Source organism: Trichechus manatus, unplaced genomic scaffold (assembly GCF_000243295.1).
Source record: "Trichechus manatus latirostris isolate Lorelei unplaced genomic scaffold, TriManLat1.0 scaffold00005, whole genome shotgun sequence".
Classification (NCBI taxonomy): Eukaryota; Metazoa; Chordata; class Mammalia; order Sirenia; family Trichechidae; genus Trichechus; species Trichechus manatus.
In genome coordinates this window covers 16377002-16402549 of record NW_004443941.1, presented here as the reverse complement: position 1 = coordinate 16402549, position 25548 = coordinate 16377002, and the positions used below count along the sequence as shown (strand labels likewise).

Here is a 25548-nt window from a genome sequence, read left to right as displayed (position 1 = left end):
GAGCGGCGGCCACCCCGGCTCCGCAGCCCGCGCGGATGTGAGATTCCGAGCTCTTGGCGTCTCCCGATCGCCGACTGCGGCGCGGCGCTGCCTCGCCGTGGAGGCGGCGGCGGGGCCGGGCGTGCGGCTTGTGGATTTTTTAAAAAAATTTGTCTCCGTGGAGGACCATTTCCTCTCGACATGCATCCCTCCGGATAGACCGAACATCCCTTGGTCCATCCCCCGCCCCGCGCGGTCAGAGGCAAGCGCTGGGTGTGCGAAGAGGATCCGGGTTGAATTCTGCGCCCCCGGTTCTCATCCCTGCCTCATCCCACCGTGCGCCCCCCTTCCGGGAGTCGAAATTTCCCGGGGATTATGTTTCGCAAAGGTAGGTAAGCGCTGGGCGCGGCGCCCGCTTCCCGCTGCACGGACCCAGAGAGCCAGCCAGGCGGAGGCAGCCCCGGCGGCTTGCAGCGGAGAGGACAGCTAGTCTCCTTCTCTTCTGGAGGTGCTGCTGGTGGTGGTGGGGGGGGAGAGACTTGCGCCAAACACGGACGTCCCACAGCTCTCCCCCCCTCAGTGTTTTCCGTTAGGAGCCGGGCGAGGAAATACATGCACTCGCTGAGAATCGCCCGCGCCAGGGCGCAACACTACAAGGTGTAGGGAGTGTGCGCGGTGGGGCAAGAGGGGACCCAGGGGTCCCGGTGCCTTGGAGCGCCGGGCCGTCGGTTCTTCCCTTCCTGCCCTCGGGGCAGACAGAGTGACCCCGGCCCCTCTCCCTGCCCCGACCATGGTAGTGTTCAATGGCCTTCTTAAAATTAAAATCTGCGAGGCTGTGAGCTTGAAGCCCACAGCCTGGTCGCTACGCCATGCGGTGGGACCCCGGCCGCAGACTTTCCTTCTCGACCCCTACATCGCCCTCAACGTTGACGACTCGCGCATTGGCCAAACGGCCACCAAGCAGAAGACCAACAGCCCGGCCTGGCACGACGAGTTTGTCACCGACGTGTGCAATGGGCGCAAGATCGAGCTGGCCGTCTTCCACGATGCCCCCATTGGCTACGACGACTTCGTGGCCAACTGCACCATCCAGTTCGAGGAGCTGCTGCAGAACGGGAGCCGCCACTTCGAGGACTGGGTGAGTCGGAGTGCCTCCCGGCCAGGAGCCTGACCGTGGGGTCCCGGGAGAAGAAGCGCTGGCCTTGCCTTTGGTCATGGAACACGGGGATTTAATGCCGTCTGGGGTATGAGTGTGTTTGTAAGTCTCAGTTTCCTTGGTGAGGCATACTCCGCCTCGTAGTTGGAGAGAAGTAGGTATTGGGGCAAGGAAGCCGAGAATCGGAAAGAGGATACTGCCCTTTGTCCCCTCCGCCCCCTCCAGCCGGCGGATGGTGCAGGGGGCTCACAAGCTGGGAGAGCCCGGGGTCATTGGTGCTACAGGATCGGTTGGTCCAGGATCCCGCGCCTTTCGTAGGCGCGCGGTGGGCTGGCGGTGTGTGATTGTGTGTGGGTGGGTCCCTCGGTCCTTGGAGAGGCACGTGGAGCCTTAGGCTGAAGGCTTCTTGCACGTCCTGGCTTTGTCCTGCGTAGCGGAGTGAGGAGTTGCTTTATTTTTCTCTCCGGGGAGGAAGCTTGCTTGTTTCTATTCTACTGCATAGCGGTTTGCTCATCTTCTGAAACACAGGGAGAAAAATGTGTTTTCCGGGATGTCCCCTCTACGGTCCCAGAAACATCAGCCGAGTTTGTTCTGCCCAATTCATGTCCCATCCGTCCAGAATGAATGCTGTATTTTAAAAATGGTTTTGCTTGTGGGTAATTGGAAGTCAGTACTTTGAATCCTATTTAAAGTTATATTGTTGCCCTGTATTGATTTTCAAGATCATGTGCAATGAGATACTATTCTAAGACCAAGACCGAGTTAATTGATTACATTGTCAAAATAATAGGGAATTGGAAACAGGCCTCCATCAATGTACTATCAGCCAAATGCATTCAACCTTGGCACCCTGGAAAAGCAGGGAGAAGCAAGCTTGGTTTGGCTCTTCTTGGAGGGAAGGTGTTAAATTCGGAAATGGATTTTCTGTTATTTTCAGGTTTATTGCTTGTTTCTGTGAAGAGCAGGTGTGCTATGGGTGTATATGTTTTCAGGGTCCTTTGGATTCTACACAGAAAGAGAGATATAAGATCCTCATGGAGAGATGAAGAAGAATCACCTTCTAATTACTGAAAAAAAAAAAAACAAAAAAAAAAAACCTTCCCTCTTCCCATCAGTATCCCAGGTGTCAGAGGTTGCATACGAATCACCTTGGCGTATGTCCTTAACATTTTTTTTATAGGAGATAGAGTTTTAGGGGAAAATATGAAAAGCCTGTTCTCTTTATGCTCAGGGATGTGATGTATGTAGCCTGCCTGAAACCATGGTTACGGTTCTTAACCAGGAAGCTCCAACAAGCCACATGGGTGCATCCTAAGAGAATCGTGGCTTACACTTTGGGAAGCAGGCAAACCTTTATGGAATCCCAAAGAACACAGTGCCATTTCATTTCCTAGTGGCCCTCACCTCCCCCGCCCCCCACCAGGGTTCACACACATTCCCCATTTTTTTTACACATATGGCCTTTAAAGTCCTTTACTCTTGTAAGCTGTGCTTGTCTGATGGGGGGCTGAAGGGATAACTAATTTGAGAGCCAGACCTTAATACTGAAAACCTTAATATTCTTTGAACTTTTATTGCTGTTTGTTTGTTTTTCATAGAATAAGCGAGGGAAGAAAAACCCATAACTCTGGTAGTGAGGAGATGGGGCCTTTTGCTGTGCTTACAGGTGCAGGGGCTTGGGCAGCAGGCTGGGCGCAGAGAGGATGAGCGCAGGTCTGTGTTTATTCCCACAGTAGATTTTGGTTCACGGGAGAGTGTCCCAGCATCTGGTGGTGCTTCACTGTGGCCCACCCAAACCCCGGGTGGACCAGGGCACCATGCCCACCCTTCAGCACTTTTATTGAAGTGTGCGGTCAGCAGTACGTGCTTGGCTACCGTCCTCTAAGGTTCTGAAAAGCCTACTGGACTTGGCCCTAGACCACTAGTCCACAGGCAGGTGTAAGAGATAAGGAAATTGAGTCCTCGAGAAGCCAGGTGGGTACCCATGGCCACATGACAAGCAAAGAGGGGTTGGAAGGAGGGCCCGTACCTCCTGTTACCCACTACCTGCCTAATGCCCCCCACTCTACTCCCCCTGTAGATTTATGTGCTGTTTTTATGATGTTTTCAAAATCATTATCTCTTTTGCCTTGTTAAAAAAACCCAAAACCATTGCTGTTGAATCAATTCCAACTCATAGTGACCCTGTAGGACAGAGTAGAATTGCCTCATAGGGTTTCCAAGGAGCGGCTGGTGGATTTGAACTGCCGACCTTTTGGTTAGCAGCCAAATTGCCTTATAAACCCAGTGCCGTCAAGTCTATACTAAGTGTAAATTACGTATGACAGGTACCGGACAGACTGAAAAACTTGAAATACAGTGAAGCCCAAAGTCATACGGTGCATCGAGTAGTGGAGCTGGTCCTGACCCCTCATCCAATGTTCTTTTTACTGGAGGATGTTGTGGCCACTCTAGCATCTCAAGACTGAAAAGAGGGGTGCATCAGCAAAGGTAGCTGGCCCAGGAAGTTGCAAGTGGACTGATTGAGGTCACCTTTCCCCTTTTCACCAGCCAGGCTACACCCCAGAATCACACCTCTGGGTAGAATTTCCAGAGTTCAGGCCTGTGTGCTCCTTACCTAGCAGTGATGAAGATCTGTCCTTTCTAGGGTGTGGTTAAGAACTGTGGCCTGAAGCTCGGAGATGAGGAGGGCAAGAAACAGCTGCTCCTCTCATTGCTGTGGAACATTTAATCCAACTCCGTGTTGAATCCACACGTCTTCACTAAGTGCTCAGATCCAACCGGGGAGGTTTAGCACTGTAGGTAATCAGAGGTAAAAGAGGCCCTGCATTGCTCTCAAGGGGCTTCTATTTCACTAGGAAATGACATTAAGCAGATCCACATAAACATTTAAGTAGCAATTAGATTCCAAATAAGTGGTACCATCAGTATGTTAAAAACGTTCAGAAACAGAGTATGCTGGGAGAGCAGGAAGAATCCAGGAGGGTACCAGGGAGGAGGCAGGACCGCAACTGGACTTGAAATGTTGGGTAACATTTAAATAGTTATCTAGGAAAAAAAACACACAAACAAACCCATTGCCGTCCAGTTGATTCCAACTCATAGTGGCCCTATGGGACAGACCGGGTTTCCAAGGAACGGCTGGTGGATTCGAACTGCTGACCTTTTTGGTTAACAGCCAAGCTCTTAACCACTGTGCCATCAGGGCTCCAGTTATCTAGAAGAGGAGACAACATTCTAGGTATGGACAGGGCCAGAATAAAGGTAGAGAAAGCCTGTGGTTGGGATTGGAGAATGAACAAGCATAGCTGAAACTGAAGGTTCCCCTTTGAAAGGACCAGGACAAGGTTTCCCAAATTTAAGCCTCTGCTGTATCTGTGTGGGCTTTTATCTGCGTGTCACCTGTGCTATTATTTACTTAATATTTTTGAAAAAATTACTCTTTATTTTTCCACTTGGCTTCCTTTTGAGCCCCAGTAGTAGTGAAACCATGGGTTCAGATATTGTACTTATAATTTGCCTTCATTCACATTAAAATAAGCATGCAGCCTCTAGAAAAGAAAAGAAGTTCATCTCAGGTACCTCTTAAAATCATTAATGATATGGGGGCCACACTTTGGAAACTCTGGAGCAGGAGGAAGTTTAGAAAGCTGAGCCAGATTATAGAATGTTTAAAAGCCTTTCTGAGATAATTATTCTCCAGATAATGAGAGACGTTTCAGTTGGGATGACAAAGGGAGCTGCTTTAGAGAAAGCTCATCACAGAGGGAAGAGAAGATTCCGCTTGTGCCTGAAGCAGAATCCCGGTAAATACCATCGGGATAGCTGGGTTTTCCAAGAGCTAGGTAATAACACTACTCAGACTTTGATATGCAGAAGAATCACTAGGGGAGGGTGTTAAAAATATAGATCCTCAGATTCTGCCTTCAGAGCTTTTGATTCTGGGGTTTGGGGTGAGTGCTAGGGATCCACATTTTTAACTAGCTGTCCTCATGATTCTGACCAGACCGTGCTTTGAGAAACACTGGGCTAGAACAGAAACTGTGGGTGGGGAGGGCCTCAGATAATTAATGTAGCAAGCTTTAGGGTATAGAATATCCTGAAATGTGATAGTAATTATTGTGGTTTTTTATCATTCTTAAAGCAAGATTTATAAGCCTAATTGCATAAAGTAGAAGGATTGGGATTAATGTTAGAACCAGAGGCTGAGTAAATATTGGATGGAGTTGCGTTTGCATTTAGGTCATATGGGGAGAAGGGAGCAGGGTGAGGGCTGGCATGCAGGCTACAGCTTGATTTTGCCCTATAAAACGAACAAACTAGCAAAAAACCAAACCGGTTGCCCTAGAGTCGATTCCGACTCATAGCAACCCTATAGCACAGAGTAGAACTGCCCCATAGGGTTTCCAAGGAGCCCCTGGTGGGTTTGAACTGCCGACTTGGTTAGCAACCAAGCGTTATAACCCCTGTGCTTCCTAAATAGTCTATATACTGAACTCAACTCCCTCTTCCTCCTCCTCCCCTACTTCTGAAGACAGCTTTGGTTTGTATCACTCCCTTGCTTCATCGTGTAGAAGAAGCTCATAATACAGTGGTAATGGCAAAATGTCATCTTTTGAAAGGTGGTTCAGCAGGGCCAAGGAGCCCTGGTAGCATAGTGGTTGAGTCCTCGGCTGCTAACCTAGAGGTTGGTGGTTTGAACCCACCAACAGCTCCGCGGGAGAAAGAAGTGGCAGTCTGCTTCCGTAAAGATATACAGCCTTGGAAACCCTATGGGGCAGTTCTACTCTGTCCTATAGGGTTTCTATGAGTTGGAATCGACTCGATGGCAACGGGTCTCAGTAGAACTCTTAAGGGCATAGCTTTGGAGTCAGGCTGCTTGGAGTTCGAATCCTGTCTCTGCCCCTACCAGTTGTGTGACCCTGAGGAAGCTACTTAACCTTTCTGTGTTTCTGTTTCATCGTCTTTAAAAAGTGGATGATGTAAAAGTACCTTCCTATAATAACAATGGGCTTCTTGGGGGTGAGGGGATGCTGGATTCCCTGGGTAGCACAAATGGTTAAGGGCTTGAACACGAACCGAAAGGTTGGTGGTTCAAACCCACCCGGAGGCACTGTGGAAGAAAGGCCTGGAGATGTACTTCTGAAAAATCAGCCATTGAAAACCCTATGGAGCACAGTTCTACTCTGACACACATGGGGTCAGCAAGAGTTGGAATGGACTCATCTTGAATTGGTTTAACACTGAAGGAATGTTTAACTACTACAATTATCATTCTTATATCCCCTAAATGTAGCCTGGGGCTGGTGCTAGCGAGGGCTTTTACAGAGTTGATTGAATGTTATGCAAGACCAGTTTTTCACAGTCTCGAAAATATTTTTCTTCAGTCTGGAGGTCTCCTTTGGCAAGGAATGGGACACGAGATGTATTTGTGTTTCATAATTCCAAAGTAGCCCACTTGCAGATAGCCTTCTCCCACTCCCCTCCTCCCCCCAGAAGTTAGGCTCTGGGCCCGCCAGAATCACTTGGGGGTGATTCTTATAATGCGTATACGAGGGTGAGTGGGGGCTGGCAGTTTGGATTCTAACAGCCAAGGTACAACCTGGGAACATTTGTAGGGGTTAAACACCACCCTTGCTGAGCCTAATACTGATGGTGGGCTGACCACCGGTTGGTATATACTACTTAAGGGCATTTCTCTGTCTTCCAGAGACTTGTAGGTAAATCTTCTTGGAGGAGTTCTGAAACGTTGCATTATCATTTAAATGGAAAGAACGCCTTCTTTGGGTGCACCTGTACCCTGAATTTGTGCCCCCGCAGCTGAGGTTCACATAGATCTCTCCCTTTTCTCTACTCCTGTGATACTTACTGTCTAATTAAATATTGCTCCCCTTGGTGCATAATTGGTTATTTAATAACTACCCTCAGGGTCAGTTCTTGCCCCAGAGGGCTTGAGATGGCCTCCGGGGCCCTCGTGAGCAATCAAGCCTTGCCTGCCCCTTTTCGTCTTCTTGGTGCCTTTGACCAGCAGCAGGATTTAGCAAATATCGGAGACCCCCAGTTCCCTAGTGCCTCAGTGGGCCCCTCGCCCTGGAATCAGTGAGCTCTCAGTACAGGGTGCCTCCACCACTTTCTAGTTGTGTAACTTTGGACCTGTGACTTAAGCTCTATACGCCTATTTCTTCATCTGTAAAATGGGAATGTGGGAGAAAGATGTGGCAGTTTGCCTCTGTAAAGATTAAAAAACCGAACAAAACCCGTTGCCGTCGAGTCAATTCTGACTCATAGTGACCCTGTAGGACGGAATAGAATTGCCCCATAGGGTTTCCAAGGCTGTAATCATTACCGAAGCAAATGGCCACGTCTTTCTTCCACATAGTGGCTGGTGGATTCGAAGCGCCGAATTAAGGTTAGGTTAAGGTTAGCAGCCAAGTGTTTCAACCACTGTGCCACCAGGGATCCTCCTCTGTCCTTCCTATAGGTTGCTATGAGTCAGAATTGACTTGACGGCAACTGGTTTTTGGAAAACGGAAATGTAATAGTTCTTCCCATTTTAGGAATGTTGTGAGAATAAAATAAGGGAATCTACGTAAATCTCTTAGCACAGGGCCTGGCCACAATACGTGCATATTAGCAATTTTATTAACGTTTGAAGAATTATGTGTCTGTGTTCATAGTTTTAGAGTCTTAAATCTGAACATATGGTTCAGTGAAAGCTATTTCTCTCCCTGATTTGTGAATGTATTTATATGAAAAGTCTTACATAGTCTAAAAATAAATTTAGTTACACTTTTAACAAGTGGCCTTTTTGAAAATTAGACAATTACTTGAAAGGTGATTGTTTCAGAAAGTCTAGGAATTGTGGCCACCGTAGCCAAAGGTTAATTATTTATTGAAGCTGACGGGTAATTGAAAATGGGGGATATTTGGGGGCTGGTATTTTGATTTTACTGAACCGATTCCATCCAGTTTCATGACTTTAAGTGCATTCTCAGTGCTGGTGACTCTAAATTCCTAATGCCAGCCCATACTTGCCCTTGAACCCCAGAACTCGTATATGTTCCTGCCTTCTTGTCATCTCCACTCGCAGGGCATCTCAAACTCAATATGTCCAGAATTGTACACCTGATTTTCTGCCCTACCCAGTCTATGCCTCCCACAGTCCTCACAATCTTGAGAAGTGGCAGCATCATCCTTCCAATTGCTCAGGCCTAAAACCCTGAGAAACCATTGTTAGCACTTGTCATTCTCACACTCCCCATGTCTAATCCAGCAGCAATATCTGTTGTGTCTGTCTGCAAAATATATTCCAAATCGAATAATTTTCAGTACCTGTGCTGACACCAGATTGGCCCCAGTCGCTACCAACTCACACTGGTTTATTTCAGCAGCCTCCGGACTGGTTCCACCTTGCCCAACTTCATTCTATTCTTATCACAGCAGCCAGAGGCATACATAAATAAGATCATGTCACTTTGCTCACAAATCCCCCAAAGGTCAGAGAGTTAAATCTCTACCGTAATGTACAAGGCCCAACATGGTCAGGCCTGCTGTTGTGACCTCTTTGAACCCATGACCCCATCACCTGTTTTTCACCTTGTTCGTGCCTCTTCAGCCATACTGGCACACTTGACATCTCTTATACATATTCAACATGCTTCTGCCTCAGTCTTTTTGCACTTGCTAGTCCATCTTTCTAGAATGTTCCTGTTATAGATTGAATTGTGTTCTCCCACCCCCCGCCAAAAAAAAAAAAAAAAAAAATGTATTGTAATTTCCAACCTCTAGGCCTCTGGTTATAATCCCTTTTCGGAATGGGTTGTCTTTGTTATGTTACTGAGGTAGGATTAGTGTAGGGTATGTTTTGAGTCAATCTCTTTTGAGATATAAACGAGATTAAACAAGCAAGCAGAGCAGAAATGAGGGAAGAGAGATGCCAAGACATGCAGATCACCCAGGAGCAGATGCTCAGAGGAGACAAGGTCCTTCCTCCAGGCTGATAGAGAAAGCCTTCCGCTCGAGCCAGCACCCTGAGTTTGCCTCCTAAACTGTGAGAGGAGCCCTGGTAGTGCAGTGGTTAAGAGCTTGGCTGCTAACCAAAAGGTTGGCAGTTCAAATCCACCAACTGCTCCTTGGAAACCCTTTGGGGCAATTCTACTCTGTCCTGCAGGGTTGCTACGAGTCAAAATTGACTCGACAGCAATGAATTTTTTAAACTGTGAGAAAATGAATTTCTGTTTGCTAAAGCTGTCCACTTGTGGTATTTCTGTTATAGCAGCACTAGACAACTAAAACAGCTCCCTCCCCAGAGAGCCTCATGGCTCAAGTCTTGACTCAAATGTTACATTCTCAGTAAGGCCTTTTCTGGCTATCCTGTCTAAAATTTCACCTTTCTCCTTGACACTTTTTATGTTCCTTTCCTGGTTTATTTTTGCTCCTTAGCTCTTAGCTCTACCTCATGTACTTTATATTCTTCTTACTTATCTTGTTTATTGTCTATCTCTAACACCAGGCAGAAGCTCTATGAATGCAGGAGTTTTTGTCTGCTCACCTGCCATATTCTTGGCTTCCAGAACAGTGCCTGCCACATTGGTGAATGAATGAATGAAGTGAATTAAGCAAGTATGTCTTCCGCTAGCACATACTGTGATCTAGCACTGTGTAGCTATTGGGGGCTTGATAAAACAAATCTTGTGTACGGTGTAGCTCTTGCCTCCAGGGAGTAGGAAATTTACTTGGGAAGGCCAGGATGGTAGGCAGTTGAGTGAATTCCTAAAAGAATCTTTCTGTGCCGCTGAAACAAGCAAGGAGAAGAAAGAAGAAGGAGAGGATGTTTTATTTTAGAAAACTCTGTAAGATTCCTGAAGATGTTCTTAGGAGAATATGCTATATTATTTCTGTGATGCCCTAGGTGCAATCAACTCGGAAGTTTCTAGAAGTAGGAATTGTGTACCCTCTGGGTGCAAGGTGCTGTGGCCAGTTTGCACAGTTTATAATCGAGCTGATATTCTCATAAGGTAATCACAAGATGCCGATGCCTCCTCCCCTCCCCCACCACACACACTTTAGATACAAAACCCTTCATAGTGGCAGCAGTAAGAAATGAAATTTGCAATCCTGGGGCCTGAACTCACAGGGCTCATTGAAGCATGTGAGACAAAGCTTCCAGGGGTTTCTCTTAGGCTCAAAGAACTCCAGAGCAGGCCTGCAGTATTTTACATAAATAAAAGCTACACTTGGCAAAACATTATATTTCTCTCCAAGTTCCTCCGGGTATATACGGGCTTGTTAAGTAATTACGGTCTATTATAGTGCTAATCAGCAGGGCTGCACCTGCTGGAAATTTAGTTTCCTGGCAGAAACCACAAGAAGTGGCCAAAACTCTGTACTGTGCTGGGGGGACCAAGAGAACAGGAACATACTGTTGTCATTGTAGCTCACCGACATCTAAACAAAATTAAAACTCCAGGGGGAATATGACTGAGCTCTTTAAAAATCGGGCCTGAGAGGGAAGAGGGGAAACATGAGCCTGGCACCAAATCCAAGTGCTGGAATGAGCCTCCCCTCCTCACCCACCCCTCCCATCGTCTCTCCCTCACCTTGAAGTCTCTGGAAGGTAGTTTCAAGCTAATGAAAAGACACCTTTATTGGTTAGCAAGGAGTAAACTCTTTGAGCTCCTGACCCCAAGAGGGTAGAGCAGAGTAAAAGTGTAATCAGGTTCACAAAGAGTTTAGAAAAATCATGGTGGACGAATCTGTAATTAATGATGGAGGAAAAGAAATAGTCTTTGATCTTGCTTTTGTCCTCCTGAAATAAGTGTTATTTATTTATTAGTTTATGGAGCCCGGGTGGTGCAGTGGTTAAGCATTCAGCTGCTAACCAAAAGGTCGGCAGTTTGAATCTACCAGCTGCTCCTTGGAAACCCAACGTGGCAGTTCTTCTCTGTCCTGTAGGGTCGCTATGAGTCGGAATCGGCTCGATGGCAATGGGTTTGGTTTGGTTTGGTGTCAGTCTTTGTTTCCCAACCCGATGAAAGTGTCCTGTGGTCAAGAAGTATCTCTTCTCCCCCCTCCCACCCTGCTCTCCCATCAGAGTCACTCAGGAAGTCCTTGGAACCTACTCACTCATTGGCTGGTTGAATGAAATGCTGCCTTTGGGTGTTCTGTCTTGTAGAAGCTCAAATAGACAGCATTCTTTAATCAGACTGACTTAGATTCTGCTCTTAGTTTACCATCTAATACAGTGCCGGAAGGAAAGATGATGGAACCCATAAAAGATTCTAACCAATGGACAGTGTGGTGTGCTCATTTATTGTTCTGGCCATTTTTTTCATCCATTTAACCCTAACCCCCTAAAAAAACCAAACCCACTGTCATTGAGTCAATTCCAACTCATAGCAACCCTATAGGACACAGTAGAACTTCCCCGTAGGGTTTCCAAGGAGTGGCTGGTGGATTCCAACTGCCGACCTTTTGGTTAGCAGCCTAATGCTTAACCACTGCATCACGAGGGATCATCTGTTTAGCAAATATTTATGGAATACCTTGTATGCCAGGCAGCATGACAGGAGCTGGTCTCTGCTCTCATGGAGCATATAATCTAGTAGGAGACACAATATTAATCAAGGAGTAATTTAACTATAAGATGAATTGCCATCGAGTTGACTCCAACTCATGGTGACCCCATGTATGTCAGAGTAGAACAGTGCTCCACAGGGTTTTCAATGGCTGATTTTTCAAAAGTAGATTGCCAGACCTTTCTTCTGAGATGCTTCTGGGTGGACTTGAACTTCTACCCTTTCGGTTAGCAGTTGAGCATGTTAACAGTTTGCACACCCAGGGACTCTAACATCGCTGGAATGGTAGGTAAAGTAACAACTAAGAAGGAGAGCTCGTCATAACCCTCTCAGAGCCTGGGGACATGTAGGCCTCACCACTTCAGGGTTGGATTGGCTCATACGTTTTCCTTTCCCTGGGATATTTATTGGACAAGGGGTCAAGTGACTCCTGTTAATCAGTGGTGTTGGATCTTAGATGCCACATCTGTGAAATCAGGAGGTAGCGTAGTTTGGATGCTCTGTAAGGCCCTTGTTAATAATGGTCCTGACATGGCTCTCCTAATGTACATTTGGGGCCTTGACTGTGCTCAGCCTAGCACTTCATAATATTTTATCTTTACTGTTCTCTATGAAGCTGTCTTGTCTCCCCTGCAAAACTGCCAGCTTCTACTTTTTTCCTTTTTCGTTACTGCCATCGAAATCACAAAGCTATTTTGATAGCTGGCTTCTTTCCTTAGTGTTTAAGGCCTACCCGCAAAAAAATAAGTTTATTTTTAAAATGGAGCCCTCTCTCTGTATCATCGAGCCACTCAAAGTGTATTCCGAAAATAAACAGAATTTCTAGAATGCAGGGTCTATGAATCCATCTCCCTACCTTTGGGACTGATGATTATCTAAACCATTTTAGGCAACAGAGAGAATCATCAATCAATCAGCAAGGATGGAGCATGTAATCGACCAGTTTTTGCCAGAATGTCTTGTCAAGAGTAGGAGCTTCACGTGTTTTCAGGTCTCTGTGATCAAGTAGGTTGGGAGATGTTAAGAAGCCAAATGCTCATTAGTATATTAAAGACTCTGAGAGGTCGTATAGCAAAGGGACTTGTACACCTCTGTTTAACCAGATATTTCCCAAACTCATTTCATCATAGAATGCTCTTATTTGTGGAAAATTATTAGCATCACATACAGCTAGTATTTTGTGGACACATTTTGAAAAACACTATAGAATTAAATAAAAGAATAGACCTTCCCCAAGAGGGCCATTTGGGGAGTCAAGATTAACACCTTTTATGAAACAGTAATTGAATTCAAAGAACTGTGGGAGTTCAAAGGAGAGGAGGGGATTAGTGTGGGTTCTAATAGTTGACAGAGGCTTCATGGGAACATTGGAGACCTTGAAGATTATGGGATCTGGATAGACTAGGGAAGGGGACCCTTCTAAATTAGGAGAAGAACATCATGAAAAATGTTGGACAAGCAATTTTTTTAGCATTTTGGGTTCAGAAGGCAGTCAGGAGACCAATGAGATTAAAGTAGAAATGTGATCAAAGGTACTTGCTTCATTAAAAAAAAAAAAGTTATCCAGAGAAGGGAACAGTGGGTAGAATGGATACTCATTCATTAATCTATCCAGCCAGCCAACCAACTAGCCAGCCATCTGTTCAACGTTGCTTTACTGGGAGGTGGGCTTACACAATGTTTAGCAAAATCACTCATGATATATTGGACTCTTGGTTATCAAGGAAATGTATTCTGGTACTAACCACAGCTGTCCATGCTGCTTTCCCAGTTAATTGTCTTTTGTTTCTTAGTAGGCCTGATAGAGATGGAGAATAGGTTTGTAGCGTCCTTCATGTAATGGGTGGTGGCTTGTCCAAGCAACGGATCTAATAAAAATGGTATGGTCTTTGGAATCAGTCAATCTTGAGTTTGAATTCTAGTTTAATTAATTTTTGGCTGCACAATATTGGGCAAATTATTTAACCAATCTGGACCAGTTTCCTCATCTGTAAAGTGGGAATAATATCTATCTTGTAGATTTATTGTGATATTAGAGAAGTGGTAATTGATTATTATTGGTACTTACATTATCTGCAACTAATATTTACTATTAGATACTGGCAAAATTGTGCTTGTGCCTGCAGATTTTGTTCAACAATTACTAATTTTTCTATTGATTCCGACTCAGGAGTTGCGAAGCAGAACGTTTTCGAGCTTCAACTTCCTTCTGTCTCTGAAATGAGCTAGCAACAGGAATTGTGTTTGGTGAATTCCAACTCCAAGAGTACAGGAGTCGAATTCCACTGGCCCTTCTTCGGTGAAACCTGGGGCAGGCAGTGGGGGAGCATGGATTACCTACCCTCGGGCTGGTTTTGGTCCCAGTGACTAGGCATACGTGACACATTGCTCCCTCTTGCATTTTAGAAAGCAGAGACGGCATTGCCTTTTGACCTGAACATCACCTGCATTAGTTTGTGGTGCTAGTGTGGTCACTGAGGGTTGAGGCTTTTTTTTACAGCCTGCCTTGCTGTGGCCCAGGCGCTCATCCCATGTCTCTGGGCCAAAGCAGCTGACTTTATTTTCCTACCATGTGTGTCTTATATAAGCCCAACCTCTAATGCAATGTATACCGGCTGCTCTGTTGTCGTGGCCCAAATGTGAGCAGTGCACAAAGGTGCTCCACTTAGAAAGTAGGGCTTTGCTTCTGACCAGGACGGTGGAGTAGTGGTTAGGAGCTCAGCTGCTAACCAAAAGGTCGGCAGTTCGAATCCACCAGCTGCTCCTTGGAAATCTTATGGGGGAGTTCTTCTCTGTCCTGTAGGGTCAGTATGAGTTGGAATTGACTCAATGGCAATGGGTTTTTTAACAAGAGTTAGGAGTCTTTGGGTGGTGCAAATAGTTAATGCGCACGGCTGTTAACCGAAATGTCGGAGGTTTGAGTCTATCCAGAGGTGTCTTGGAAGAAAGGCCTGGTGATCTACTTCCCCAAAAATCAGCCATTGAAAACCCTATGGAGCACGGTTCTACTCTGACACACATGGGGTCACCATGAGTCAGAGTCGACTTGATAACTGGTTACTGGTAACAAGAGTTAAAGAATAGCCAGCCTTTTGAAAAGATTACTGTACACTCATAAATAACTATTCATTTACTTATTCTTTTTTTGTTAAGACCCTTGGTTTGTGAGTTCACATTTCAGTTTGTATAATTTACCTTTAAGTAACAAAAATAAATATAGCAGATACCTCATCTGACCTTCTTTAAGATCAGTTCCGAGAGGTTTGTCTTTTCTTTTCCTCTTTAACCGTGTAAATTCTTTTCCTCCTTCACAGCCTCAAGTCACCCCGGAGCAGGAGGCCTGGTTTTTCTGTTTTGTAGCCTTATGACTTTGAGAAAATTCACTTAACCTCCTCAAGCTTTTGTTTCCTAATTTACGAAAAGGGATGAGTCATAGTCATGCTTCCTAGGTTGTGGGGTTGCCCTGTGGATTAAACGAGAAGAATGTAGGTGAAGAGCTTGTGCATTTAAGCACCACCTCTGTGCACTCTCCATGAGCTTCTGCCGACGTGCCCTCATCGTATCTTGAAGGAAATTAAAAAAAGGTTTGTCTTCGGCACCCAGGCTCCCTCTGTATCCTCCTGTGCTGTGTGACACCCATCCCATCCTCTTTCAGGTGTCCGGAGCTTGTTTACTGGATAACATACAAGCTGCCCAGTTAAATTTGAATTTCAGATTTGTCCTTCCCCCGTCTGTCCCATCAGTTGCTCCCAAGATGGAGTCTAGCCTCATTTTTTCAGCCAGACATTCAGGGCCCGGCATGGTGTACAGGCCAAATCCATCCCCACCTCATTTTCTGCTAAGGGGCTCCCTCATCCTCCATGCTAGCAATCTCCTCCATGGGGCCTTGTTTCTGTCCACCCTTCACAACTTCTTTCTTTCTCTTCTTTGTGCTTTGTCTCCCCAAGTGCCCATTCCTGGAATCCTCTAACCACTTTCAAATCTCCTTCCTTCTTGGGGGCTCATTCCCAGAACTCTCAGGCTACAGCTCTTTGGCCCGCGAACTCCTTCTAACATTGCCTGTTTGTGCCCTCCACTTAAAATTGATGTCTTGCGTTGATGATCAGATACTTTCTCTGTTCTCTAGCAAAGACAGAAAAGGTCTTTGAGAGGAAAAGCTCCTGCCTTTTTGTGCTAGGGAGCCATGGTGGCATAGTGGTTAAAGCGCTCGGCTGCTAACTGAAAGGTCAGTGGTTCAGACCCACCAGTGTGCTCCGTGGGAGAAAGATCTGGCGTCTGCTTCTGTAAAGATTACAGCCTTGGAATCCCTATGGGGCAGTTCTACTCTGTCCTGTAAGATTGCTATGAGTTGGAATTGACTTGACGGCCACGAGTTTGGTTTTTTGTGCTAACACGACATATTCCCTGGCATATAAGAGATGCTTGATAGACTGAATCAATCTTAATATTACATTATATTAATATTTACCTAAGTAATAATGTTCTTTAGATACGTACGGGGTGTTCTTCCTTCCGTGACAGAGTAGTCCAAACCAAACCCGTTGCCGTTGAGTTGATTCTGACTCATAGCGACCCCATGTGTTACAGAGTAGAACCGCCCCATAGGGTTTTCTTGGCTGTAATCTTTACGGAAGCAGATGGCCAGGATTTTTTTCCGTGGTGCCTCTGGGTGGGTTCCAAGCGCCCACCTTTAGGCAAGTAGTTGAGCATAAATTGTTTGTGCCATTCAGGCACCTGGCAGAGTAGTATGCAGTATTAAAAAAATTACACACGCACACACATATGCACACATGCCTGTATGTGCCTTTACAAAGGAAAAGCAAGGGAAGATGCCGCCAAAGTTAGTGGTTACCTCTGTTGATTTGGTCGGTGCCCAAGAGGGACACATAGGGAGGAGTTTTATCTTTTACTTCAGCATTATTGGTTTTTTTTTTTTTTTTTTAACTTAAAAAAAAGTGAACGAGGAACGCAGGACAGCCACCACATTTTGCTGGGTGGCGTTATAGTTAAGTGCAAGGACTTGGAGTTAGGTGGAGCGGGGTTCTCATCCTGGGCCCACCGCGGAGCCAGCTGTGTGACAAATTGTGTAACCCCTCTGAGCCTTCATTTCTTCACCTGTGAAACAAGGTCAGTGATACCTGTCTCACTGTGTTGCTTGGAATAAACAATAGAATGCATGTGAGGTGCTTAGCAAAGTGCTTGTCGCATGATAAGCACACAGACAGTGTTGGCTGGTATTATTATTATTAGAATTCTCTCGTAAAAAATAAATTGTAGGTTATGTGGGTTGGGGCTGATTATGTTGCTGAAGAGTCTCTTTGCCTTAATTCTATCTATCTGAGGGTCGCTGGGGCTTGAGGGGTGCTTTTCATCTTGGGGGCAGGCTTGGACGGATGGTAGTTTTCATTATAATGAGTTACATAGGAAGTGGCTCTGGTTTGCCAAGTTTGTGTTTGCTGCCTGCGTTCAAGCATTTATAGGCCAATCCATATCCACCAAGCGCTGCATCATGGTTGGCTTATTTATTCTTCACCAACTCAGCTTCACTACTAATGAGCTGTGTGACCTTGGGGAAGAAACTTCACCTCTCTGTGCTTCAGTCGCCTCAGCTGTAAAATGGGACTAGTCCTGTTGGCTCTGCCTACCTCATTGGGTTCTGAGACTCATTTAACGTATCTCCGAGAAATGAGACATGTGGCACATATGTAAGTAATGATAATGAACCACTTTGGGATTTGGGGAAGGGGGTGGCATTTACACCCGTAATTTACAAATGGAGAAATTGATTATAAAGGTTATCTTGCAGTGAGGAATAGAGGGAACCCCCAGACCTTATCTGCCTAAATTCCTGATAACACTGAGTAGCATTTGGGTTTTTCTAGCCAACAGTCTGTTTTACTCTTTCATTGTTGGGGCTGAAGATTTTAAATTGATCTGTGGGTTTTGTTTCTAGGAAACTGGTGTCTTAGAAGCCTACCCCCTCCCACAAGAGAACACGTCTCTTTCGCTTTGCTTCCTTATCCCTTCTTGGCTCTTTAAAAATTTCTCTTTATCACTGCTTATCATATGACTGCGCACAGACAACCGTAAAGCCAACTATTTTAAGGGAAAAAGGAGAGGAAGACAGATAAGACAGTGATTCAGAAACAAGCAGGAAAATGGAGTCACGTGGCTGTCCCCATGTGGGTGGGATTTGCAGCAGTTTTTTAGACTGTGAAAGCCTCCTCAGAGCCTGAGGTAAATTAGGCCCAACAGGAATATGTTTTTAAGCCCTAAGAGCTCGGCTGCTAACCAAAAGATTGGCAATTTGAACCCACCAGCCGCTCCTTGGAAACCCTATGGGGCAGTTCTACTCCGTCCTATAGGGTCACTATGAGTCAGAATCGACTCGACGGCAACGAGCTTTTGGGTGCTAGGAGAGCATAGCAAAGCGCCTGTGCTCAACACCCAGGTGGAGCATGCCTTCACTGGTATCCCGTGTGAGTGTCCTCCTTAGCGCTATGCCTGTTCTCCTGCCCCATCGTGGCTGAGGCCCTGCTCTGTGCTTAGGACTGTGCTGGGTGCAGTGGGGGCTTGGTGTCTGTCCCGAAGGAGTATAGAAGGGAGAAACGCCCACTTGAAAAGACTAATCATGTCAGTTTCAGGAAATGTGAGAGGAAACTGGGTCCTGTCCTACCTGTTGGTGGATGTCCATATTAAAACCAAAAAACCAAACCCATCGCCACTGAGTCGGATCTGACTCATTGCGACCCTGTAGGACAGGGTAGAACTGCCCCATACGGTTTCCAAGGCTGTAAATCTTTACAGAAGCAGACTGCTGCATCTTTCTCCCTTAGAGTACCTGGTGGATTTGAACTGCTGACCTTTCGATTAGCATCTGAGTGGTTAACCACTGCACCACCAGGGCTCCTTTATGTCAATATTAGTGAAACCTTTTTGGGAAAGCAACCTGGCAGTATCTGTAAACCCAAAATGCATATAATCAAGATAACCAGTTTCATTTTTAGTTCTCAGTCCTATATGTGTACAACCTGCTGCCCTCGAGTCAATTCAGGCTTATGGCAACCCCATGTGTGTCAGAGTAGAACTGAGCTCCTTAGGGTTTTCGATGACTGATTTTTCAGAAGTAGATCATCAGGCCTTTCTTCTGAGGCACCTCTGGATGGACTCCAACCTCCAACCTTTTGGTTAGCAGCCAGTGCATTGACCATCTGCACTATCCAGGGACTCCATATGATCCAGACAGTAGCTTGTCACTGCTGGCTGAAGTAGTGACCCTATGGACAGACCCACTCACACCTAATAAGGCCACCATGTGCCTTCTCTGATGGAGTCTGGGTTGTAGGCAAGTGAGCTTGGTTTGACCCTTTCCAAATTTAAATCAGTTAAGAACCTTTAGGATTTTTATCTGCTTTTTGTAGAAGATCTATTTTTCATTTTGACAGGGAAAGACATAAGACAAAGGGAATAAGGGCATGTTTTGACTAGAGCCTTGTTTTTCAAACTATGGGTCAGGATCTATTAGTCATGAAATCCATTAAGTGGATTCAAACAGCAATTTGCAAAATGGGAATAGAATAGAACAATATAGACATTGCCTTATAAAACTTCAGTTTTAGTTTTATTTATACAAAAACATGTATGATCTTGAGTCTCACCGTGGATACTAATAAAAGATAAATTTGAGAACCATTGGCTTAAAACACAATTTCTAATTCAACAGACTTTTAATGAGTGCCAATCAGATGGAGATAAGAAAGTAAAGAAGGCAGGATTCCCAGCACTCTGTAAGGTTACCATCAGCTAACACCAACAGTTCCATAGAGACAGATGTGTTAGGATTGCCCACGGGAAGATAAAGGCTTTGTGGAGGAGGTGACTTTTGACCTGGGCCTTGAAGGATGGGTAAGATATACTACTGCTTCTGAAGAACCTGACGAACTACTTCTAAACTATTCCTGGGTAAACAAGTCCGTAACAATGCAGGGCGCAGAAATGACCTGATGAACTGGAATACCTTATGTTCTCAGAGCCCCCATCTCTTGAAACGTCTGCAAATGGCATTCAGTATCAGATAGCGGTGCATCAGGGTTCCTGGGTTGACGCGTCAGGAATTCAAGGTCGGAGAGCTCACTTCATGCCCTGTGATACATGAGGGGTTTCCCCGGCACTAGCTACACTGTACCCAGCACCGGAGAGTTTTTGCCCCTTCTGAACAGGAATGTGGGGTCTTTGGAAGATAATATACTTTGGCTTTGCCGCTCACGGGTCTGCATAATTGTTAATACATTTATTCAACAATTTGTACTTTTTTCTCTTGATTCTCACATCAAACTTGTACGGTGGAGAATAAATGTTCTCCCTCTTAGTTCGACATTTGAGGATGACAAGACCCAGGGAAGTTAAATCATGAATTGGTGGCTGAGGCAGATGAGTGAGCAACTGGGTCCTTTGGTTTCCAGGCCAGGTCTGTTTACTGTACATGCACAGACCTGTGGTCTCCTGAAGACACTAGGGCCAGAAGACTCAGGGCCTGGTCGAAACGGTATTAATATAGAAAAACTTCTAACTGTACATTTTCCACTATACACTTCAGCTATATTAAAAAGACATTCAAATGAACCAAAATTCCTTCCTTGCTCCGATTCTCTCCCCTTCCTTTTCTCTCTCTCTCATGTAAGATTAAGTTGGGGGAAGGTCCATGGAACATTTCCCTCCAACCGAAAGAATGTAAAGACTACTATCTAGTAACAGATAGTCATTAAATCCTCATTTACAGATGAAAAAATATATAAGACCTCCTTCAGAACTTAAGTGATCTGATCAAAGTAAAAAAATTTAGTAGACACAGAAAGAATATGAGAAAACAGGTTTCCTGATTCCTAGTTAAGTGCTTGTATTACTATCCAACACTGCGTCAAATTATCATCAGCGCATCATCTTTCCATCATCCATCCGTCCACCCATCCATCCATCCATCCATCCATCCATCCATCCATCCATCCATCCCCGCCCCCATCCATCTAGCCATCCATCTAGCTAGTTTATTGATCATATAGCGCTTGACGGCTAGTGGAAAGGTCAGCGGTTTGAACCCACTGAGGGAGAAAAGACCTGGTGATCTGCTCCCATAAAAATTACAGCCTGGGAAACCCTATGGGGCAGTTTTACTCTGTCATATAGGGTTGCTATGAGTTGGCATTGACTCAGTGGCTTACAACAACAACCGAGTTAATACAATACAACATGTCTTGAAGTTTTAGTAAGAGAGATTGATTTATCTGTTTTTTTCTATTCGCTCTTCAGGTGTTGACTGAGGTTGGGGCAATTGATTAGACCATCCTGTTGGCTGGCAAAAGTTGAAACTTGTCTGTTTGGTTGAACTAACCATTTGCCTGTCCCTTGGGGTTGGTCTTTATAGTCAAGAGGATGATAAATACCCTACTGGGGGTGATTTGTTTTTAGAAAGGTTCTCCTTTTCTTTGGGTTATGTCCTTTTCTCCCCCTCATTTCCAGAACTCTCTAAAGTGTCAGGATACATTTACTTGGTAATTCAGTCAGGCTACTGCAGTGGCAAGATCCTTTTGAGTTGTAACTCTTCCCTTGGAGCAGAGTTTCCCAAAATGTATTCCACAGAATAAAAGATGTTAATAGGTCATACACACTAAAAAGAAGGATTGCCTTAATCAAGTAAATTTGGGAAGCTGGATTAAATAAAGCTAAACAATAATTGCAGGACTTCTCAGAGCCTTCAATATGCTAATTTCCATTACTCACCAAGATGACAATTAAGTGCGCAGTATTCCCAAGTTCATTTGACCATGCAACACTGTTTTGGGGATAGACTTATAGCTCTGAAACTCATTTGGGAAGCCTTGTCTTAGGATCTAGCCCCTACTATTTATGGCAAATGCTATAACTTTGGGGTTGTAGATCAAGGGAAACTAATGTGGTGGGCAAAGAAGGATTGTTATTAGTTTTGACTTGTTAATACTTTTATTGTAAAAGGTAATTTTTTTTTTAAAAGTAGGATCCCAAACATTGTTTATAGGCATCTTACTCTAAATAAGGGAGAAAAGCTTAGGTTGAACACGTTTTTATTTGAAAATAGGAGTGCAAATAGGGCACTCATTAGCAGAATTTTCTAAATGATATTCTAGGAGATCATCCTCATTCTGAGTTTAGCCAGTGACATTTATAAAGCAGTAGCAATGTTATGGTTCGGAAGATCGTTCATATAGAATTACACGGGCTGAGGCCAGAGGCCCACGGTCCCTTCTCCTTTCTGAATCCGGTCAGGGTGAATATTACCCAGGTGCAATTTAACTCTTGCTCTTTCTCTTTCGAAATCATTTGTTACTTGACATGACCCAGATTGTTTACTGCTAGTTAGCTCTATTTGAACGCAGATTTCAATATTTCGTTTCCTTGTGTTTATTAAAAAGGATTGTAGAAAATCTGCTTGCAGAGATCTGAGTGTTATCATTGGGACCGACTGGCAAAAATGGGAAGGAAGAAAAGACTGAATTCTCATTTTCATGCCCTGTCCTTCTGCTTCAGAGCCCCACCTAGCCTGGGCCCCACTCAGGATTCCTGGGTTCTTCTTGGCTGATAAACTCATTCACACCGAGGTGTACAGACATAACCAGTTACACAGGACTGGCATTTTGGAAGAGTGATTTAAAGGAGGCAGTCCTTCACCCGGAAGGTGACATCTCTACCTCTGGAATTTTCAGGTGTCCATGACACGTGAAGGTGGGTTTTTCAGTTAGGAGGAATCTTTCAAACCATGTACTCACTTATGCTCAGGCCATTACTGGGACCATACTCTATGACAAGGGTTGGGGTCTTTATAGAAACCTTTTGTAGTGGGTCAGGACCCAACTCACCTATGCTGAATGGGTATCTTTCTCAATTACCTCATATCTGAGAGGCTTTTTCCTTTCCTCTGTGAGAAATTAGTGCTTTTCCACTTTAAAGGAAAAATGGGCCATAAATTACTGAGGAATTTTATGACATAGTACAAAGCACAGATTGGAAGCCAAGGAAAAATAAAATTCCAGCTTCTTTATGGAAAGTCAAATGGAAAAGAGATTGTTTCCTGAAAAGGGGGGTGGGGCACGTTTTGAGGGAGTGGAAGGAGAAGAGACTTTAAGTTAATCTGTAGAAGCTCCTCTTCTGGTACCATTGAGGCATTTCTGAGAATTCTGGGCCTCGTCCTGATGAACTTCAAGGCAAAGTGAAGCAAGTGGTTAAGCTGTTTTCCTGGGAAGTGGATGAGAGAAGGTGGGCAGCAAAGTAATTATACTAGGTGGCAAGATTTTGTGTTTGGACTATGCCTGTTATAAATCCAATATTTAATTTCCATTTGCCCCAATGAGGCAGGTAATTCCTCCAGTCATTCATATATTTCATTCCAATTCAATGCTGATTAAATTCTGGAGAAGGAAAGGAAGGGGTGAGGTAGGAGTTTCTGAGGCTGATTGACCAAGGGAGAAAGCATACAAATCTTGGGATACGGCTTCATCATAAATTACAAGCAAATGGAACCGTCTAGAACATTGTAAGTTGAAAAACAAAATAGGAGCTGCATGAGAAAGCATTTGTAGGTATACATTAAGCAATCTGCTTTCCAGAAAATGTTTCCCCAGACCAGAAAGACCCAGCAGTGAACAAAACGGATGCTGTTTTTTAAGTCTTTGCTTTCGTGTTTTTACCCCATCTTTTATTCAGGAGCAGTGAGAGTACTTGTGACCAGTTTTGGGAAAATAAATGCAGTAGTTTTGCTGTCATTTATCATTCCAGAGTTGGAGTGAATCTGAATGAATCATAACAGTTGCGTTTAATAAATTCTCCTGGGCACTGGCTAATCTGGACAAGTTTTAAGGTCCATGTGCTTTGGGGAAATTCAGTGGCGTATTTCCGGGTTTGGTTGCCCCTTCCCTTCCCTCTAACCTTGCTCCTTTTCAGCATGCTGGTCTACTTGGCATGGTTATCATTAATCATCTTAGGTGGGGAGGAGGGCGGGATGGGGAGAGGCTGAGCTGAGGGCCACGCAAAAAAAGTTCAGGCCTCTGCGTGTCAGCTGGCCCCGCTCGGAATCCCCAGTGGTCCTTGGGGAGCAGACCTTCAGCTCACAGATGAGCCCAGGCCTGGGTGGGGGTGGTCATCCCCCAGGCCTGGGGTAGGGTGAGGTCAGGCCTGGCTTTGGAAATGAAAGTACCTCAGGATTTGCTTCTTTTCTCCAAGTTGCTGCCTCTACTTCATGCTCTGACAGGAGAAGCCTCAGCCTCTGCCAGCACCTCTACCTCGACTTTCTGCTTTGGCTCTACAATCACGGTGGTTTATAGACACCAGTTGTTGATTTTCCTTTTTCGGGGGAGGGGAGGGGAGAAGTTGCTTTATTATTGGAGTGGAGGGACCGTCTTGGCCACAGGAACTTCTGCGAATCTCGAAATAGCATCAGTGGAGGGGTCATTACCAGAACAAGTGGCGAGTGCCCAACTTCAGGATGGAGTCCCTGTTGCTTCTCTGCTGGGATGTCAGCTTGGTTGATGTTTCATAGCTCACCTGCGTAGGTTCCTCCCCACCCCGCCACCAGCAGCCTGCTTCTTATGTTTGCCTCACAAGGCAAGTATGACAGTGATTGAAGTGTTGCTCTATGAAAGAGTTTTTTGTTTTGTAAACCAAACCAAGTGTAACAAAACAATTTAAAACATTTTAATAACTTCTTAAAGTATACCGAGCCTTTTCCTCCCTTAACACATGCAGTTCAGAATGACATTAATAAGGATTGTATTTTTACATAGAGAGGAAAAGTGGGGTGTGGATAGAAGGGGATGGTTCTGCTACGAAATACATTCTGATCCAGATACCAAAGAAAACCCAGGAAGCAGATCCAGTGGCTGCAAGGATCTTCGCCTTTGGTGTGTTTTCTACCGGACACACACATGGTTCCATTGTATGAAAGTTAGTGATAATGAATAGAGCAGTAAAAAGCTCAGGCCAGGTCCCAAGGAACCCAAAACCAAACCCGTTGCTGTTGAGTTGATTCTGACCCATAGCGACCCTATAGGACAGAGTAGAACTGCCCCATATGGTTTCCAAGGAGTGGCTGGTGGATTTGAACGGCCAAGCTTTTGGTTAGCAGCTGTGCTCTTAACCACTGCGCCACCAAGGCTCCAAGTCCCAAGGAGATGGCGCATAAAAGCAGCACATACCCATCCTTCTGTGGGCAGTTACCCCTGCTTGGGGAAGGAGGAAGTTATCAAACATCTCCATCCTTTTTTCTTCCAGATTTAACAAATCATTAGGGAGCCCCCTGTTGTGTGCCAGGCACCCAACTAGGCCCTGGGGATATAACTAGGGACATGGTAGACATGGGCCCTGACCTCAGAGGGCTTATACTCAAGTTGGGGGGCAGATAAGTAAATGGCCAATGATTTTGCAGTGTGGAAAGTGCTGTGGTATATGCTGTGGGAGCACTGACCACCCCCTCTCCCACCCCGACCTGTGGTGTTGGGCAAGGCTTTTGGGAGAAGGTAATATTTGATAAGAGACCTCAAGGGAGAAACTGAAAATAATTTAGTGTGACTGCAGCAGCGACGGGTTTTTGGTTTGGTAGCGTGAGGTGTGGTGCGGGTGGGAGACAGTTGGAGGGGTAGGGAAGAGTAAGCCTTCCTTCCTTCTTCCCTCCCTCCCTCCCTTTATCTCTTCCTTTCTTCCTCCCTCCCTCCCTCCCTCCCTTTATCTCTTCCTCCCTCCCTCCCTTCCTTTATCTCTTCCTTCCTTCCTTCTTCCCTCCCTCCCTCCCTTTATCTCTTCCTCCCTCCCTTT

The 25548-nt window shown here is 45.2% G+C and overlaps 1 protein-coding gene across 1 annotated transcript in view; it reads left to right on the top strand.

Annotated features, from left to right (window-relative positions):
- Nucleotides 1-434: 434 nt before the first annotated feature.
- Nucleotides 435-25548, top strand: part of PRKCE (protein kinase C epsilon) — a 616913-nt gene continuing 591799 nt past the window's right edge. Inside the window, exon 1 of the mRNA XM_004369495.2 lies at nucleotides 435-1117. Coding sequence (XP_004369552.1) covers nucleotides 770-1117 — 348 coding nt within the window. The 5' untranslated portion in view covers nucleotides 435-769. The remainder of the gene's footprint in view (nucleotides 1118-25548) is intronic.